We start from the raw sequence: 17531 nt of genomic DNA, 5'->3' as shown, positions 1-17531 counted from the left end.
GTGTGTGTGTGTGTGTGTGTGTGTGTGGGTGTGTGTGTGGGGGGGGGGTGGGTGTGTGTGCCTGTGCGTGTGCGTGTGGGTGGGGGTGTGTGTGGGTGGGGGTGGGGGTCTGTGTGTGTGTGGGTGGGGGTGGGGGTGTGGGTGTGTGTGGGGTTGTGGGGGTGTGTGGGGGTCTGTGTGTGTGTGTGTGTGTGGGGGGGTGTGGGTGTGGGTGTGGGTGTGGGTGTGTGTGGGTGGGGGTGTGGGGGTGTGTGTGTGTGGGGGGGGTGTGGGGGGTGTGGATGTGTGTGGGGGGTGTGTGTGGGGGTGTGTGTGCGTGTGGGTGTGTGTGGGTGTGTGGTGGTGTGTGTGGTGGTGTGTGTGGGTGTGTGTGGGGGGTGTGTGTGGGGGGGGTGTGTGGGGGTGTGTGTGTGGGGGTGTGTGTGTGGGGGTGAGTGTGCGTGTGGGTGTGCGTGTGGGTGTGGGGGTGTGTGTGGGGGTGTGTGTGGGGGGGTGTGTGGGGGGGTGTGTGGGGGTGTGTGTGTGTGGGGGTGTGTGGGTGTGTTGTGGTGGGGGTGTGGGTGTGTGTGTGGGGGGTGTGTGGGTGTGTGTGTGTGTGGGGGTGGGGGTGTGTGGGGGTGTGTGTGTGGGGGGGGTGTGGGTGGGTGTGGGTGTGTGTGTGTGGGTGTGTGTGGGGGGGTGTGTGTGGGGGGGGTGTGGGGGGGGTGTGTGTGGGTGTGTGTGTGGGGGTGTGTGGGGGTGGGTGTGTGTGTGTGGGGGGGTGTGTGTGGGGGTGTGTGTGTGGGGGTGTGTGTGTGGGGGTGTGTGTGTGGGGGTGGGGGGGGGTGGGGGTGTGTGTGGGGGTGTGTGTGTGGGGGTGGGGGTGGGTGTGTGTGTGTGGGGGTGGGGGGGTGTGGGGGTGTGTGTGTGGGGGTGTGTGTGTGGGGGTGTATGTGTGTGGGGGTGTGGGTGTGTGTGTGTGGGGGTGGGGGGGTGTGGGGGTGTGTGTGTGGGGGTGTGTGTGGGGGTGTGTGTGTGGGGGTGTGTGTGTGGGGGTGTGTGTGTGGGGGTGTGTGTGTGGGTGTGTGTGGGTGTGTGTGTGTGGGGGTGTGTGTGGGGGTGTGTGTGGGGGTGTGTGTGGATGGCTGATTACTGTGAGTTAAACTTTTGTCCCACCCTCAAAAAACCACCTTGAATTTTCCTCTCTGAGCTGAATCGTTGCCATGCTGCAGTGTAATTGCGCTGAAACGTGAAACTGGTCCTCTTGGTGATGCTTTGTGAAAATCCAATGTTTATCTTTCTCCAGTCCCTTCACATTTGTTCAGTTGTAAACAGAGAATGATGTAAAATCTCTGCTGCTCGATCTGATTGTATCTCTCATCTCTCTCTTCCCAGTTATTGGTGGATATTTTGAGCCCGGGACGTATGTACGTTATGGTTTCCAATCGCCGTTTACAGCAGCGGCAAATACCTTTGCCAATATGATGGTTCCACTGAGTCACGATTTTAACTCAACCAGTGAGGAAATTGTCTTCAGTTTCAAAACGTCCCAGCCACCAAGTGTCCTCATGTACATCAGCTCCTACTCCAGAGATTATCTTGCAGTGATTATCAAACATGATGGTAAGCACACACACCAACATGTAAATGCAGCGCACACGCAGTACTGCATCATACAACACCAACATCCTGGGGGTTACCATTGACCATAAACTGACCCAGCCATATAAAAACTGCAGCTACAAGAGCAGGTCAAGGGCCAGAAATCCTGAGGCCAGTAACTCACCTCCTGACCCCCCAAAGCCTGTCCGTCATCTACAAGACACAATTAACCCCATGTACAGCAGCAACACAATTAACCCCATGTACAGCAGCAACACAATTAACCCCATGTACAGCAGCAGCACAATTAACCCCATGTACAGCAGCAACACAATTAACCCCATGTACAGCAGCAACACAATTAACCCCATGTACAGCAGCAACACAATTAACCCCATGTACACCAGCAACACAATTAACCCCATGTACAGCAGCAACACAATTAACCCCATGTACAGCAGCAACACAATTAACCCCATGTACAGCAGCAACACAATTAACCCCATGTACACCAGCAACACAATTAACCCCATGTACAGCAGCAACACAATTAACCCCATGTACAGCAGCAACACAATTGTACACACAGGTTTACACAATCAGACATCTACTTACATGTTAATATTTGCATTAATACTCAGGTGAATTAACACAATTTAATGAATTTTGTCTTTTCTGATTTTTTTTGCTCATTCAATTGATGTGAAGGATTATGGGTCACAGTGAAAAAGTGACCAATCAGGCACAGTTAAAATGGTTCCAGTGACAGGTTTACGGCAAGACTTCTCCTCTCGAGGGAATGAAGGTGGCTGAATTAGAGAATTGGTTACTACCTCTGGCAGCCCTGAGCTCCAGCTGACTGTGTGGCCTCCATGTCCCGTCTCTGATTCAGGTTGGAATGCAGCCACAGCAAGTGAGGAGGAATCGGACATCAGAGCGATACGCAGAGAGGGCCTATCAAGTCCACACCGACGCTTGATAAACACCTGACCTACCAATGCAACCCCATTTGCCAGTCCATAGCCTTGAATGTTATGACATGCCAAGTCAAGGAATGTTGCCATTTACATTTATTGCAAACAGTGTGGAATATAAAAGTAGGAATATTTTGCTGCAGGGTGAGTCCACAATGGGTGCACAGCTTTGGATATAAATGTATCAGAAATTCAGAGAAGGTTCACGCCACTGATTCTTGGGATTAGGGGGGTTTTGGGATTAGTGGGGTTTTGGGATAGGTTTTTTTTGGGATTAGTGGGATTTTGGGATAGGGGGGTTTTGGGATAGGGGGGTTATTTTATGAGGAAAGGTTGGACAGGTTGGGCCTGTATCTACTGGAGTTTAGAAGACTGAGAGATCATCCTATTGAAACATGTAAGATCCTGAGGGAATTTGACAGGGTGGATTCTGAGAGGACGTTGCCCCTGTGAGAGAGACTCAAACATCCAAACATATAAAATAGCTGAAATAGGCCATTCAGCCCCTCGAGCCTCCTTCGCCATTCATTCAGGTAATTGCTGATGTGTTGTGTTTCTAACTCCACGTCCCCATTTAGCCTGATAACCTTTGATTCTCTTACCTAACACGAATATCTACATGCACCTGAAAAATATTCAATGCCCCACCTGCATCGCTGCCCGAGGCAGAGAGTCTGAGAGAAGAAATTCACCATCTCTGTCCGAATCGGTAAAACTTTGCCCCCTATTTCTGGACACACTCACAGGAGGAAACATCCTTTCCACGTCCCTCTTGTCAAGAGCATTCAGGATCATACCCTCTCCAATCAGGTCATCCCTCACTCTCCTAAACTCCAGTGGAAACAAGCCCAGTCTGGCCAGCCTTTCCACACAAAACAACGTGCTCGTTCCCGGTATCAGTCCAGTAACTTCCTCCAACACATTGACAGGCTACCTCAAATAAGGAGACTAAAACTGCTCACAGTATTTGCAATGTGGTCTGACCAATGTCCTGTATAACTGAAAAATATGGCCAGGGTTGTCCTTCCCGCCGTGCCAGGTTTCTGTTACACCGGCTGGCCAATGGGGTTTCCCATTGTGGGGCAGCCTCACGCCGTCGGGAAATCCCCCGGGCTGCCGGCAAAACGGAGCATCCCGGAGAATCCAGCCAAATATTACTTTTATATTCAATCCCTCTTGTAATAAAGGGCAACTTTCCATTAACAGTCTTACTCACTGCACCAGCACACTAACGTTTCGTGCCTGATGCTTGAGAACACCCAGATCCCTCTGCACCTCAGGATGTGTGCACTCAGGGATACAGTTTAAAAATAAGAGATCTCCCATTTGAGTCTGCGATGAGGAGAATTTCTTTGTCAGGGTTGTCAGACTGTGAGGCTCTTTCCCAGAGAGCAGTGCAGGTGGGCTCATTGATTCGTGTTTGACAAGGAAGTCAAAGACAGGAAAGTAGAATTAAGGCAACAATTGATCAGCCAATGGCACAGCAGACTAGAGGGGCTGAATGGCCTCCCAATTCACTCCAGTGACAGTTGGATGTTTTTGATCAGCAGATTCTGGGTGAAGTTATTACCTTGGCAGCTGTTCTCCGCTAGTTATTTTTGTATTTATTGTCACTCTCGCTGTAATTCAGAAGAACACATTGTGGTGAATTCTCCGCCTGCCCAGCCTCGTGTCCTCAGTGGCGGCCAGTGGGATTTCCCATTGGGGCCACCCCACCCCGCCGGGCAGTCTGTTGGCGGGAATGTGCTGCCGGCGGAAGGGAAAATCCCGCCGGCGGGAATGCGCTCCGGGACGAACGGAGAATCCCGCCGGCGGGAATGCGGCGCGGGAGGAACGGAGAATCCCACCGGCGGGAACGCGCTGCGGGAGGAACGGAGACTCCCGCCGACTGGAACGCGCTGCGGGAGGAACGGAGACTCCCGCCGACGGGAACGCGCTGCGGGAGGAACGGAGAATCCCGCCGGCGGGAATGCGCTGCGGGAGGAACAGAGAATCCCACCGGCGGGAACGCGCTGCGGGAGGAACGGAGACTCCCACCGGCGGGAACGCGCTGCGGGAGGAACGGAGACTCCCGCCGACGGGAACGCGCTGCGGGAGGAACGGAGACTCCCGCCGACGGGAACGCGCTGCGGGAGGAACGGAGACTCCCGCCGGCGGGATCAATGCAGTTACATTGTTGGCTTTTTCCACACAGGAAGTCTGGTGCTCCGATATCAGCTTGGCTCTTTTCCCAATCCCTACACCAGGATCCTGGTAAAGGAAAACATAGCAGATGGCAAAGCTCATTGGGTGAACATCACAAGACAAGACAGGGAAATATATACACAGGTACTGGACCCGGATCAAACACAGGTACTGGACCCGGATCAAACACAGGTACTGGACCCGGATCAAACCCGGACCAAACACAGGTACTGTACCCGGATCAAACAGAGGTACTGGACCCGGACCAAACACAGGTACTGTACCCGGATCAAATCCGGATCAAACACAGGTACTGTACCCGGATCAAACAGAGGTACTGGACCCGGACCAAACACAGGTACTGGACCCGGACCAAACACAGGTACTGTACCCGGATCAAATCCGGATCAAACACAGGTACTGTACCCGGATCAAATCCGGATCAAACACAGGTACTGTACCCGGATCAAACACAGGTACTGGACCCGGACCAAACACAGGTACTGGACCCGGACCAAACACAGGTACTGTACCCGGATCAAATCCGGATCAAACACAGGTACTGGACCCGGATCAAATCCGGATCAAACGCAGGTACTGTACCCGGATCAAACACAGGTACTGTACCCGGATCAAACCCGGATCAAACACAGGTACTGTACCCGGATCAAACACAGGGACTGGACCCGGATCAAACCCGGATCAAACACAGGTACTGTACCCGGACCAAACAGAGGTACTGGACCCGGACCAAACACAGGTACTGTACCCGGATCAAACCCGGATCAAACACAGGTACTGTACCCGGATCAAACACAGGGACTGGACCCGGATCAAACCCGGATCAAACACAGGTACTGTACCCGGATCAAATCCGGATCAAACACAGGTACTGTACCCGGACCAAACAGAGGTACTGGACCCGGATCAAACACAGGTACTGTACCCGGATCAAACCCGGACCAAACACAGGTACTGTACCCGGATCAAACCCGGACCAAACACAGGTACTGTACCCGGATCAAACCCGGACCAAACACAGGTACTGTACCCGGATCAAACCCGGACCAAACACAGGTACTGGACCCGGATCAAACACAGGTACTGTACCCGGATCAAACCCGGATCAAACACAGGTACTGGACCCGGATCAAACAGAGGTCCTGGACCCGGATCAAACACAGGTACTGGACCCGGATCAAACAGAGGTCCTGGACCCGGATCAAACAGAGGTACTGGACCCGGATCAAACACAGGTACTGGGCCCGGATCAAACAGAGGTCCTGGACCCGGATCAAACACAGGTACTGGACCCGGATCAAACCCGGATCAAACACAGGTACTGGACCCGGATCAAACACAGGTACTGGGCCCGGATCAAACACAGGTACTGTACCCGGATCAAATCCGGATCAAACACAGGTACTGGACCCGGATCAAACACAGGTACTGTACCCGGATCAAATCCGGATCAAACACAGGTACTGGACCCGGATCAAACAGAGGTACTGGACCCGGACCAAACAGAGGTACTGGACCCGGATCAAACAGAGGTACTGGGCCCGGATCAAACACAGGTACTGGGCCCGGATCAAACACAGGTACTGGGCCCGGATCAAACACAGGTACTGGACCCGGACCAAACAGAGGTACTGGACCCGGACCAAACACAGGTACTGGACCCGGATCAAACAGAGGTCCTGGACCCTGATCAAACACAGGTACTGGACCCGGATCAAACACAGGTACTGTACCCGGATCAAACAGAGGTACTGGACCCGGATCAAACACAGGTACTGGACCCGGATCAAACACAGGTACTGTACCCGGATCAAACAGAGGTACTGGACCCGGATCAAACAGAGGTACTGGACCCGGATCAAACACAGGTACTGGGCCCGGATCAAACACAGGTACTGGGCCCGGATCAAACACAGGTACTGGACCCGGACCAAACAGAGGTACTGGACCCGGACCAAACACAGGTACTGGACCCGGATCAAACAGAGGTCCTGGACCCGGATCAAACACAGGTACTGGACCCGGATCAAACACAGGTACTGTACCCGGATCAAACAGAGGTACTGGACCCGGATCAAACACAGGTACTGGACCCGGATCAAACACAGGTACTGGACCCGGATCAAACACAGGTACTGTACCCGGATCAAACCCGGATCAAACACAGGTACTGGACCCGGATCAAACACAGGTACTGGGCCCGGATCAAACAGAGGTCCTGGACCCGGATCAAACACAGGTACTGGACCCGGATCAAACACAGGTACTGGACCCGGACCAAACACAGGTACTGTACCCGGATCAAACCCGGACCAAACACAGGTACTGGACCCGGATCAAACACAGGTACTGGGCCCGGATCAAACACAGGTACTGGACCCGGATCAAACACAGGTACTGGACCCGGACCAAACACAGGTACTGGACCCGGACCAAACACAGGTACTGTACCCGGATCAAACCCGGATCAAACACAGGTACTGGGCCCGGACCAAACACAGGTACTGGACCCGGATCAAACCCGGACCAAACACAGGTACTGGACCCGGATCAAACACAGGTACTGGGCCCGGATCAAACACAGGTACTGGACCCGGATCAAACACAGGTACTGGACCCGGACCAAACACAGGTACTGTACCCGGATCAAACCCGGATCAAACACAGGTACTGGGCCCGGACCAAACACAGGTACTGGACCCGGATCAAACAGAGGTACTGGACCCGGATCAAACACAGGTACTGGACCCGGATCAAACAGAGGTACTGGATCCGGACCAAACACAGGTACTGGGCCCGGATCAAACACAGGTACTGGACCCGGATCAAACACAGGTACTGGACCCGGATCAAACACAGGTACTGGACCCGGATCAAACACAGGTACTGGACCCGGATCAAACACAGGTACTGGACCCGGATCAAACACAGGTACTGTATCGTTAAAAAAGGGGGGGGGCAGCACGGTAGCACAGTGGTTAGCACTGTTGCTTCACAGCGCCGGGGTCCCAGGTTCGATTCCGGCTTGGGTCACTGTCTGTGCGGAGTCTGCACATCCTCCCCGTGTGTGCGTGGGTTTCCTCCGGGTGCTCCGGTTTCCTCCCACAGTCCAAAGATGTGCAGGTTAGGTGGATTGGCCGTGATAAATTGCCCCTTAGTGTCCAAAATTGCCCTTAGTTTTGGGTGGGGTTACTGGGTTATGGGGATAGGGTGGAGGTGTTGACCTTGGGTAGGGTGCTCTTTCCAAGAGCCGGTGCAGACTCGATGGGCCGAATGGCCTCCTTCTGCACTGTAAATTCTATGATTCAGTAGAGTGCTTTTTCAGTATCCGGTGTTGACTCGATGGGCCGAATGGCCTCCTGCACTGTAAATTCTATGATCTTTGCAACTTTGTCTTTAATCTGCTTTTCCACCAGGTGGACGAGTATCCAATTGTCAGAGACCGTATTTCTCTCTGGGGAGATAAGAATTTTGATTCTCCGCGGTCCCTTTTCCTGGGTCGAGTAATGGGTGAGGTTATAAAATGTTCCGCGGTTTCTCTGCCCATTTATTCCAATCGCAGCTCTCACTGAACTGAGTTGAGTTTAGGGTTCTCCGCAGGCCACGGAACTGAGGAAGCCTCCTCTGGATTCTGTCATGGCGGCACCTTCAATGATGTGGGTCAGTGACTGGGGACCCCACCCCATCCGGGCTCCCCCTGAGACCCCACCTCATCCGGACTCCCCCCGAGACCCCACCTCATCCGGGCTCTCCCCGAGACCCCACCTCATCCGGGCTCTCCCCGAGACCCCACCTCATCCGGGCTCTCCCCGAGACCCCACCTCATCCGGACTCCCCCCGGGACCCCACCTCATCCGGACTCCCCCCGGGACCCCACCTCATCCGGACTCCCCCCGGGACCCCACCTCATCCGGACTCTCCCCGAGGCCCCACCTCATCCGGACTCCCCCCGGGACCTCACCTCCCGTCCGGACTTCCCCCGAGACCCCACCTCCTGTCCGGACTTCCCCCGAGACCCCACCTCCCGTCCGGACTCCCCCCGAGACCCCACCTCCCGTCCGGACTCCCCCCGAGACCCCACCTCCCGTCCGGACTCCCCCCGAGCCCCCACCTCCCGTTCGGACTCCCCCCGAGACCCCACCTCCCGTCTGGACTCCCCCCGAGACCCCACCTCCCGTCCGGACTCCCCCCCGAGCCCCCACCTCCCGCCCGGGCTCCCCCTGGGACCCCACCTCCCGCCCGGGCTCCCCCTGGGACCCCACCTCCCGCCTGGGCTCCCCCTGGGACACGACCCCCTGCCCGGGCTCGCCCGAGACCCCACCCCCTGCCTGTACTACCCCCGGGACCCCACCCCCTGCCCCGACTCCCCCCGGGACCCCATCCCCTGCCCGGGCTCCCCCGTATTGCAGAGCTGCCTCTCAGAGAATCAGTACTGAGGGAGAACTGTCAGAAGGTCAGTACTGAGGGAGTGCTGCACTGTCAGTGGGTCAGTACTGAGGGAGTGCTGCACTGTCAGAGCGTCAGTACTGAGGGAGTGCTGCACTGTCAGAGGGTCAGTACTGAGGGAGTGCCGCACTGTCAGAGGGTCAGTACTGAGGGAGTGCTGCACTGTCAGAGCGTCAGTACTGAGGGAGTGCTGCACTGTCAGAGGGTCAGTACTGAGGGAGTGCCGCACTGTCAGAGGGTCAGTACTGAGGGAATGCTGCACTGTCAGAGGGTCAGTACTGAGGGAGTGCCGCACTGTCATAGGGTCTGTGCTGAGGGAGTGCCGCACTGTCAGAGGGTCAGTACTGAGGGAGTGCTGCACTGTCAGAGGGTCAGTACTGAGGGAGTGCTGCACTGTCAGAGGGTCAGTACTGAGGGAGTGCTGCACTGTCAGAGGGTCAGTACTGAGGGAGTGCCGCACTGTCAGAGGGTCAGTACTGAGGGAGTGCCGCACTGTCAGAGGGTCAGTACTGAGGGAGTGCCGCACTGTCAGAGGGTCAGCACTGAGGGAGTGCTGCACTGTCAGAGGGTCAGTACTGAGGGAGTGCTGCACTGTCAGAGGGTCAGCACTGAGGGAGTGCTGCACTGTCAGAGGGTCAGTACTGAGGGAGTGCTGCACTGTCAGAGGGTCAGTACTGAGGGAGTGCCGCACTGTCAGAGGGTCATCTCGTGAAGGATTTTATTAAATGTGTCTGGAAGTCCATGTGGATAATATCTATCGGTGGTCACTAGTCTTCTCCAGTTTATTTAACATTGACGTGTACACTGTGTGCAAGCTTTCCTCTGGTGATTTATTGTGTTTTGCTGATTATTCCTGGACAGAGGTCGGTGTCCTGGATCCAGAGATACAAAGGTTTAACACTCCAGGCTTTACAGGGTGTCTGGCTGGAGTCAACTTTAACGGAATCGCCCCATTAAAAGTTGCCCTGAGAACGGACACCAATCGGACAGTGGAAGTTTTGGGGGAGTTAGTGGAATCGAATTGTGGGGCCATCCCCATTATTCTGTCCTCAGTCCTGGACGAGGAAGATCCTTGGGCCTTACAGTCAGGTACAGACTGGGTCAAAATCTGTGAAACAGCTGTTCCCAAAATTACTGCCAGTTGAAATCTCCTTGTTGCATCAACAACTTGCATTTAATAAAAAAGCCTTTTAAGCTGCATTACATTTTCATAAATTGGCAAATCAATCTGAGCTGTGGCTGAGGAGGAACGATGGGGAAAGAGTGAGGGGCAGGGGGAGAGTGAGGGGCAGGGGGGGAGAGTGAGGGGCAGGGGGGAGAGTGAGGGCAGGGGGGGGGAGAGTGAGGGGCAGGGGGGGGAGAGTGAGGGGCAGGGGGGGAGAGTGAGGGGCAGGGGGGGGGAGAGTGAGGGGCAGGGGGGGGAGTGAGGGGCAGGGGGGAGTGAGGGGCAGGGGGGGAGAGTGAGGGCAGGGGGAGAGTGAGGGGCAGGGGGAGAGTGAGGGTGCGAGTGAGGAGCAGGGGGGAGAGTGAGGGGCAGGGGGGAGAGTGAGGGGCAGGGGGGGGAGAGTGAGGGGCAGGGGGGGAGAGTGGGGCAGGGGAGAGAGTGAGGGGCAGGGGAGAGAGTGAGGGGCAGGGGAGAGAGTGAGGGGCAGGGGGAGAGTGAGGGGTAGGGGGAGAGTGAGGGGCAGGGGGGGAGAGTGAGGGGCAGGGGGGGAGAGTGAGGGGCAGGGGGGGAGAGTGAGGGACAGGGGGGGGGAGAGTGAGGGGACAGGGGGGGGAGAGTGAGGGGCAGGGGGGGAGAGTGAGGGGCAGGGGGGGGAGAGTGAGGGGCAGGGGGGGAGAGTGAGGGGCAGGGGGGAGAGTGAGGGGCAGGGGGGGAGAGTGAGGGGCAGGGGGAGAGTGAGGGGCAGGGGGAGAGTGTGGGTGCGAGTGAGGGGCAGGGGGGAGAGTGAGGGGCAGGGGGGAGAGTGAGGGGCAGGGGGGAGAGTGAGGGGCGGGGGGGAGAGTGAGGGGCAGGGGGGAGAGTGGGGCAGGGGAGAGTGAGGGGCAGGGGGGAGAGTGAGGGGCAGGGGGGAGAGTGAGGGGCAGGGGAGAGTGAGGGGCAGGGGGAGAGTGAGGGGCAGGGGGAGAGTGAGGGGCAGGGGGGAAGAGTGAGGGGGAGAGTGAGGGGCAGGGGGGAGAGTGAGGGGCAGGGGGGAGAGTGAGGGGGCAGAGGGAGAGTGAGGGGCAGAGGGAGAGTGAGGGGCAGAGGGAGAGTGAGGGGCAGGGGGAGAGTGAGGGGCAGGGGGGAGAGTGAGGGGCAGGGGGCAGAGTGAGGGGCAGGGGCAGAGTGAGGGGCAGGGGCGAGTGAGGGGCAGGGGGGAGAGTGAGGGGCAGGGGGGAGGGGGGGAGTGAGGGGCGGGGGAGAGTGAGGGGCAGGGGGGGAGAGTGAGGGGCAGGGGGGGAGAGTGAGGGGCAGGGGGGGGAGAGTGAGGGGCAGGGGGGAGAGTGAGGGGCAGGGGGGAGTGAGGGGCAGGGGGGAGAGTGAGGGGCAGGGGGGAGAGTGAGGGGCAGGGGGAGAGTGAGGGTGCGAGTGAGGGGCAGGGGGGAGAGTGAGGGGCAGGGGGGGAGAGTGAGGGGCAGGGGGGAGAGTGGGGCAGGGGAGAGAGTGAGGGGCAGGGGGGAGAGTGAGGGGCAGGGGGGAAAGTGAGGGGCAGGGGGAGAGAGTGAGGGGCAGGGGGGGAGAGTGAGGGGCAGGGGGGGAGAGTGAGGGGCAGGGGGGGAGAGTGAGGGGCAGGGGGGGAGAGTGAGGGGCGGGGGGGGGAGTGAGGGGCAGGGGGGAGAGTGAGGGGCAGGGGGGAGAGTGAGGGGCAGGGGGGAGAGTGAGGGCAGGGGGGAGAGTGAGGGGCAGGGGAGAGTGAGGGGCAGGGGGAGAGTGAGGGGCAGGGGGAGAGTGAGGGGCAGGGGGAGAGTGAGGGTGCGAGTGAGGGGCAGGGGGGAGAGTGAGGGGCAGGGGGGAGAGTGAGGGGCAGGGGGGAGAGTGAGGGGCAGGGGGGGAGAGTGAGGGGCAGGGAGAGAGTGAGGGGCAGGGGGAGAGTGAGGGGCAGGGGGGAGAGTGAGGGGCAGGGGGGAGAGTGAGGGGCAGGGGGAGAGTGAGGGGCAGGGGGGAAGAGTGAGGGGGGAGAGTGAGGGGCAGGGGGGAGAGTGAGGGGCGGGGGGAGAGTGAGGGGCAGAGGGAGAGTGAGGGGGCAGAGGGAGAGTGAGGGGCAGAGGGAGAGTGAGGGGCAGAGGGAGAGTGAGGGGCAGGGGGAGAGTGAGGGGCAGGGGGGAGAGTGAGGGGCAGGGGGGAGAGTGAGGGGCAGGGGGAGAGTGAGGGGCAGGGGGGAGAGTGAGGGGCAGGGGGGAGAGTGAGGGGCAGGGGGGAGAGTGAGGGGCAGGGGGGGAGAGTGAGGGGCAGGGGGAGAGTGAGGGGCAGGGGCGAGAGAGGGGCAGGGGGGAGAGTGAGGGGCAGGGGGGAGTGAGGGGCAGGGTGGGGGGAGTCGGGGGCAGGGGGGAAAGTCAGGGGCAGGGGGGAGAGTGAGGGGCAAAGTGGAGAGTGAGGGGGCAGAGGGGAGAGTGAGGGGCAGAGGGGAGAGTGAGGGGCAGAGGGGGAGAGTGAGGGGCAGAGGGAGAGTGAGGGGCAGAGGGGAGAGTGAGGGGCAGAGGGGAGAGTGAGGGGCAGAGGGGAGAGTGAGGGGCAGAGGGGAGAGTGAGGGGCAGAGGGGAGAGTGAGGGGCAGAGGGGAGAGTGAGGGGGAGAGTGAGGGGCAGAGGGGAGAGTGAGGGGCAGAGGGGAGAGTGAGGGGCAGAGGGGAGAGTGAGGGGCAGAGGGGAGAGTGAGGGGCAGAGGGGAGAGTGAGGGGCAGGGGGAGAGGGAGGGGCAGGGGGAGAGGGAGGGGCAGGGGGGGAGGGGGGGGTGACAGGAGAGGGGGAGTGACAGAGGAGAGTGGGGGTGACAGAGGAGAGTGGGGGTGACAGAGGAAGGTTTTCTGGTTTATGTTTGGGACCGTATAAACATCAAGAGCAACATCTGTCTTGGCCCCCCCTCCCCCCTCCCCCCCCTTGCCCCTCCCTCCCTACCTCCCTCCATCTCTTGCCACTCGCTGTCCCCTCTTCTCCCACGCTCTCCCCCCCCCTTTGCCCCCCATCTTCATCCTTGTTCCCCTCCTTTTGCCCCTCCTCTTCCCAGTCCAATTGTCTGATTGGTTGGCTGAGGATAGATGGAACTGTGCCAGACAGATGATTGGACGGAGCTGCCTCGATTGTAAATTCCATATTAATCAACTGAAATTCTAAACCTTTTCAGAGACTCCACGATTTGGATACGATTACTTGGCAGGAGCGATCATTGGCGGTGAGTACAGGCCGACTGGGACACTGAGTGCTGAATTTGGTGCATTTGAGTGCGATAGTGAGAGTTTGGTCACTGAGGGAGTTAGGTGAGGAGGGAGGAAGGTGCTCCTTTCATTTTGTTTCTTACATTTCCGCAAAGAGCGAGAAGGGAGCCAGGAGTTTACCGAGAGGGCAGCTGACTGGGAGCAGGGTCGGAGGGCGGAGGTTCAGTTGGTCCACAGGGCAGCTATATTCTGTAAGGTAAGAGGGGATGGAGGCTAGGCCCGTTGCATGCTCCTCCTGTAGGATGTGGGTGGTGAGGGATACCACCGGTGTCCCCCGCTGTCTATACCTGCGGGAAGTGCACCCAACCTCAGCTCCTCACAGACCGTGTTAGGGAACTGGAGCTGAAGCTGGATGAACTTCGGATCATCCGGGAGGCAGAGGGGGTGATTGAGAAGAGTTACAGGGAGGTAACCACACCCAAGGTACAGGACAAGAATAGCTGGGTTACAGTCAGGGGGAAAAAAACAAACAGGCAGACAGTGCAGGGATCCCTCGTGGCCGTTCCCCTTCAAAACAAGTATACCGTTTTGGATGCTGTTGGGGGGGGGATGACCCTACCGGGGAAAGGCCCTAGCGGCCAGGTCTCTGGCACTGAGTCTGGCCCTGGGGCTCAGAAGGGAACGGGGAAGAATAGAAAAGCAATAGTAGTAGGAGATTCAATGGTTAGGGGAATAGATAGGAGATTCTGTGGTCGCGAGCGAGACTCCCAGAAGGTATGTTGCCTCCCGGGTGCCAGGGCCAGGGATGTCTCGGATCGTGTCTTCAGGATCCTTAAGGGGGAGGGGGAGCAGCCAGAAGTCGTGGTGCACATTGGTACCAACGACGTAGGTAGGAAAAAGGGGTGTGGATGTAATAAACAAGTTTAGGGAGTTAGGCTGGAAGTTAAAAGCCAGGACAGACAGAGTTGTCATCTCTGGTTTGTTGCCGGTGCCACGTGATAGCGAGGCTAGGAATAGGGAGAGAGTGCAGCTGAACACGTGGCTGCAGGAATGGTGTAGGAGGGAGGGCTTCAGGTATTTGGATAATTGGAGCGCATTCTGGGGAAGGTGGGACCTGTACAAGCAGGACGGGTTGCATCCGAACCAGAGGGGCACCAATATCCTGGGAGGGAGGTTTTCTAGTACTCTTTGGGAGGGTTTAAACTAATTTGGCAGGGGAATGGGAACTGGATTTGTAGTCCAGCAACTAAGGTAGCCGATATTCAGATCGCCAAAGCATGTAATGAGGCAGTGGGGAAGGGAACACTGACAAAGGGGAGTACTTGCAGGCACGGAGATGGGTTGAAGTGTGTATACTTCAACGCAAGAAGCATCAGGAATAAGGTGGGTGAACTTAAGGCATGGATCGGTACTTGGGACTACAATGCAGTGGCCATCACGGAAACTTGGATAGAAGAGGGGCAGAAATGGTTGTTGGAGGTCCCTGGTTATAGATGTTTCAATAAGATTAGGGAGGGTGGTAAAAGAGGTGGGGGGGGGGGGGTTGGCATTGTTAATTAGAGATAGTATAACAGCTGCAGAAAGGCAGTTCGAGGAGTATCACCCTACTGAGGCATATGGGTTGAAGTCAGAAATAGGAAAGGAGCAGTCACCTTGTTAGGAGTTTTCTATAGGCCCCCCAATAGTAGCAGAGATGTGGAGGAACAGATTGGGAAACAGATTTTGGAAAGGTGCAGAAGTCACAGGGTAGTAGTCATGGGTGACTTCAACTTCCCGAACATTGAGTGGAATCTCTTTCGATCAAATAGTTTTAATGGGGTGGTGTTTGTGCAGTGTGTCCAGGAAGCTTTTCTAACACAGTATGTAGATTGTCCGACCAGAGGGGAGGCCATATTGGATTTATTACTTGGTAATGAACCAGGGCAAGTGATAGATTTGTTAGTGGGGGAGCATTTTGGAGATAGTGACCACAATTCTGTGACTTTCACTTCAGTAATGGAGAGGGATAGGTACGTGCAACAGGGCAAGGTTTACAATTGGGGGAAAGGTAAATACGATGTTGTCAGACAAGAATTGAAGTGCATAAGTTGGGAACATAGGCTGTCAGGGAAGGACACAAGTGAAATGTGGAACTTGTTCAAGGAACAGGTACTACGTGTCCTTGATATGTATGTCCCTGTCAGGCAGGGAAGAGATGGTCGAGTGAGGGAACCATGGTTGACAAGAGAGGTTGAATGTCTTGTTAAGAGGAAGAAGGAGACTTATGTAAGGCTGAGGAAACAAGGTTCAGACAGGGCATTGGAGGGATACAAGATAGTCAGGAGGGAACTGAAGAAAGGGATTAGGAGAGCTAAGAGAGGGCATGAACAATCTTTGGCGGGTAGGATCAAGGAAAACCCCAAGGCCATTGACACATATGTGAGAAATATGAGAATGACTAGAGCGAGAGTAGGTCCGATCAAGGACAGTAGCGGGAGATTGTGTATTGAGTCTGAAGAGATAGGAGAGGTCTTGAACGAGTACTTTTCTTCTGTGTTTACAAATGAGACGGGCCATATTGTTGGAGAGGACAGTGTGAAACAGCCTGGTAAGCTCAAGGAAATACTTGTTAGGAAGGAAGATGTGTTGGGCATTTTGAAAACTTGAGGATAGACAAGCCCCCCGGGCCTGACAGGATATATCCAAGGATTCTATGGGAAGCAAGAGATGAAATTGCAGAGCCGTTGGCAATGATCTTTTCATCCTCACTGTCAACAGGGGTGGTACCAGGGGATTGGAGAGTGGTGAATGTCGTGCCCCTGTTCAAAAAAGGGACTAGGGATAACCCTGGGAATTACAGGCCAGTTAGTCTTACTTCGGTGGTAGGCAAAGTAATGGAAAGGGTGCTGAAGGATAGGATTTCTGAGCATCTGGAAAGACACTGCTTGATTAGGGATAGTCAGCACGGATTTGTGAGAGGTAGGTCTTGCCTCACAAGTCTTATTGAATTCTTTGAGGAGGTGACCAAGCATGTGGATGAAGGTAAAGCAGTGGATGTAGTGTACATGGATATTAGTAAGGCATTTGATAAGGTTCCCCATGGTAGGCTTATGCAGAAAGTAAGGAGGCATGGATAGTGGGGAATTTGGCCAGTTGGATAACGAACTGGCTAACCGATAGAAGTCAGAGAGTGGTGGTGGATGGCAAATATTCAGCCTGGATGCCAGTTACCAGTGGCGTACCGCAGGGATCAGTTCTGGGTCCTCTGCTGTTTGTGATTTTCATTAATGACTTGGATGAGGGAGTTGAAGGGTGGGTCAGTAAATTTGCAGACGATACAAAGATTGGTGGAGTTGTGGATAGTGAGGAGGGCTATTGTCGGCTGCAAAGAGATATAGATAGGATGCAGAGCTGGGCTGAGAAGTGGCAGATGGAGTTTAACCCTGAAAAGTGTGAGGTTGTCCATTTTGGAAGGACAAATTTGAATGCGGAATACAGGGTTAACGGTAGAGTTCTTGGCAATGTGGAGGAGCAGAGAGATCTTGGGGTCTATGTTCATACATCTTTGAAAGTTGCCACTCAAGTGGATAGAGCTGTGAAGAAGGCCTATGGTGTGCTCGCGTTCATTAACAGAGGGATTGAATTTAAGAGCCGTGAGGTGATGATGCAGCTGTACAAAACTTTGGTAAGGCCACATTTGGAGTACTGTGTACAATTCTGGTCACCTCATTTTAGGAAGGATGTGGAAGCTTTGGAAAAGGTGCAAAGGAGATTTACCAGGATGTTGCCTGGAATGGAGAGTAGGTCTTACGAGGGAAGGTTGAGGGTGCTAGGCCTTTTCTCATTAGAACGGAGAAGGATGAGGGGCGACTTGATAGAGGTTTATAAAATGATATGGGGAATAGATAGAGTAGACAGTCAGAGACTTTTTCCCCGGGTGGAACAAACCATTACAAGGGGACATAAATTTAAGGTGAAAGGTGGAAGATATA

At 56.0% G+C, this 17531-nt stretch overlaps 1 protein-coding gene across 2 annotated transcripts in view; it reads left to right on the top strand.

Moving 5' to 3' along the window:
- The window catches only part of cntnap1 (contactin associated protein 1), a 107580-nt gene that overhangs the window by 80478 nt on the left and 9571 nt on the right, over positions 1-17531 (top strand). For both annotated transcript variants that reach the window (XM_072487709.1, XM_072487710.1), the window contains 5 exons: positions 1375-1602; positions 4750-4883; positions 8177-8270; positions 10068-10295; positions 13530-13577. In XM_072487709.1, the coding sequence (XP_072343810.1) occupies positions 1375-1602; positions 4750-4883; positions 8177-8270; positions 10068-10295; positions 13530-13577 (732 nt within the window). The remainder of the gene's footprint in view (positions 1-1374; positions 1603-4749; positions 4884-8176; positions 8271-10067; positions 10296-13529; positions 13578-17531) is intronic.

This window comes from Scyliorhinus torazame, chromosome 21 (assembly GCF_047496885.1).
Source record: "Scyliorhinus torazame isolate Kashiwa2021f chromosome 21, sScyTor2.1, whole genome shotgun sequence".
NCBI classification, from domain to species: Eukaryota; Metazoa; Chordata; class Chondrichthyes; order Carcharhiniformes; family Scyliorhinidae; genus Scyliorhinus; species Scyliorhinus torazame.
Note: the sequence above shows the minus strand (reverse complement) of the source record. Positions and strands in the feature narration are given on the sequence as shown.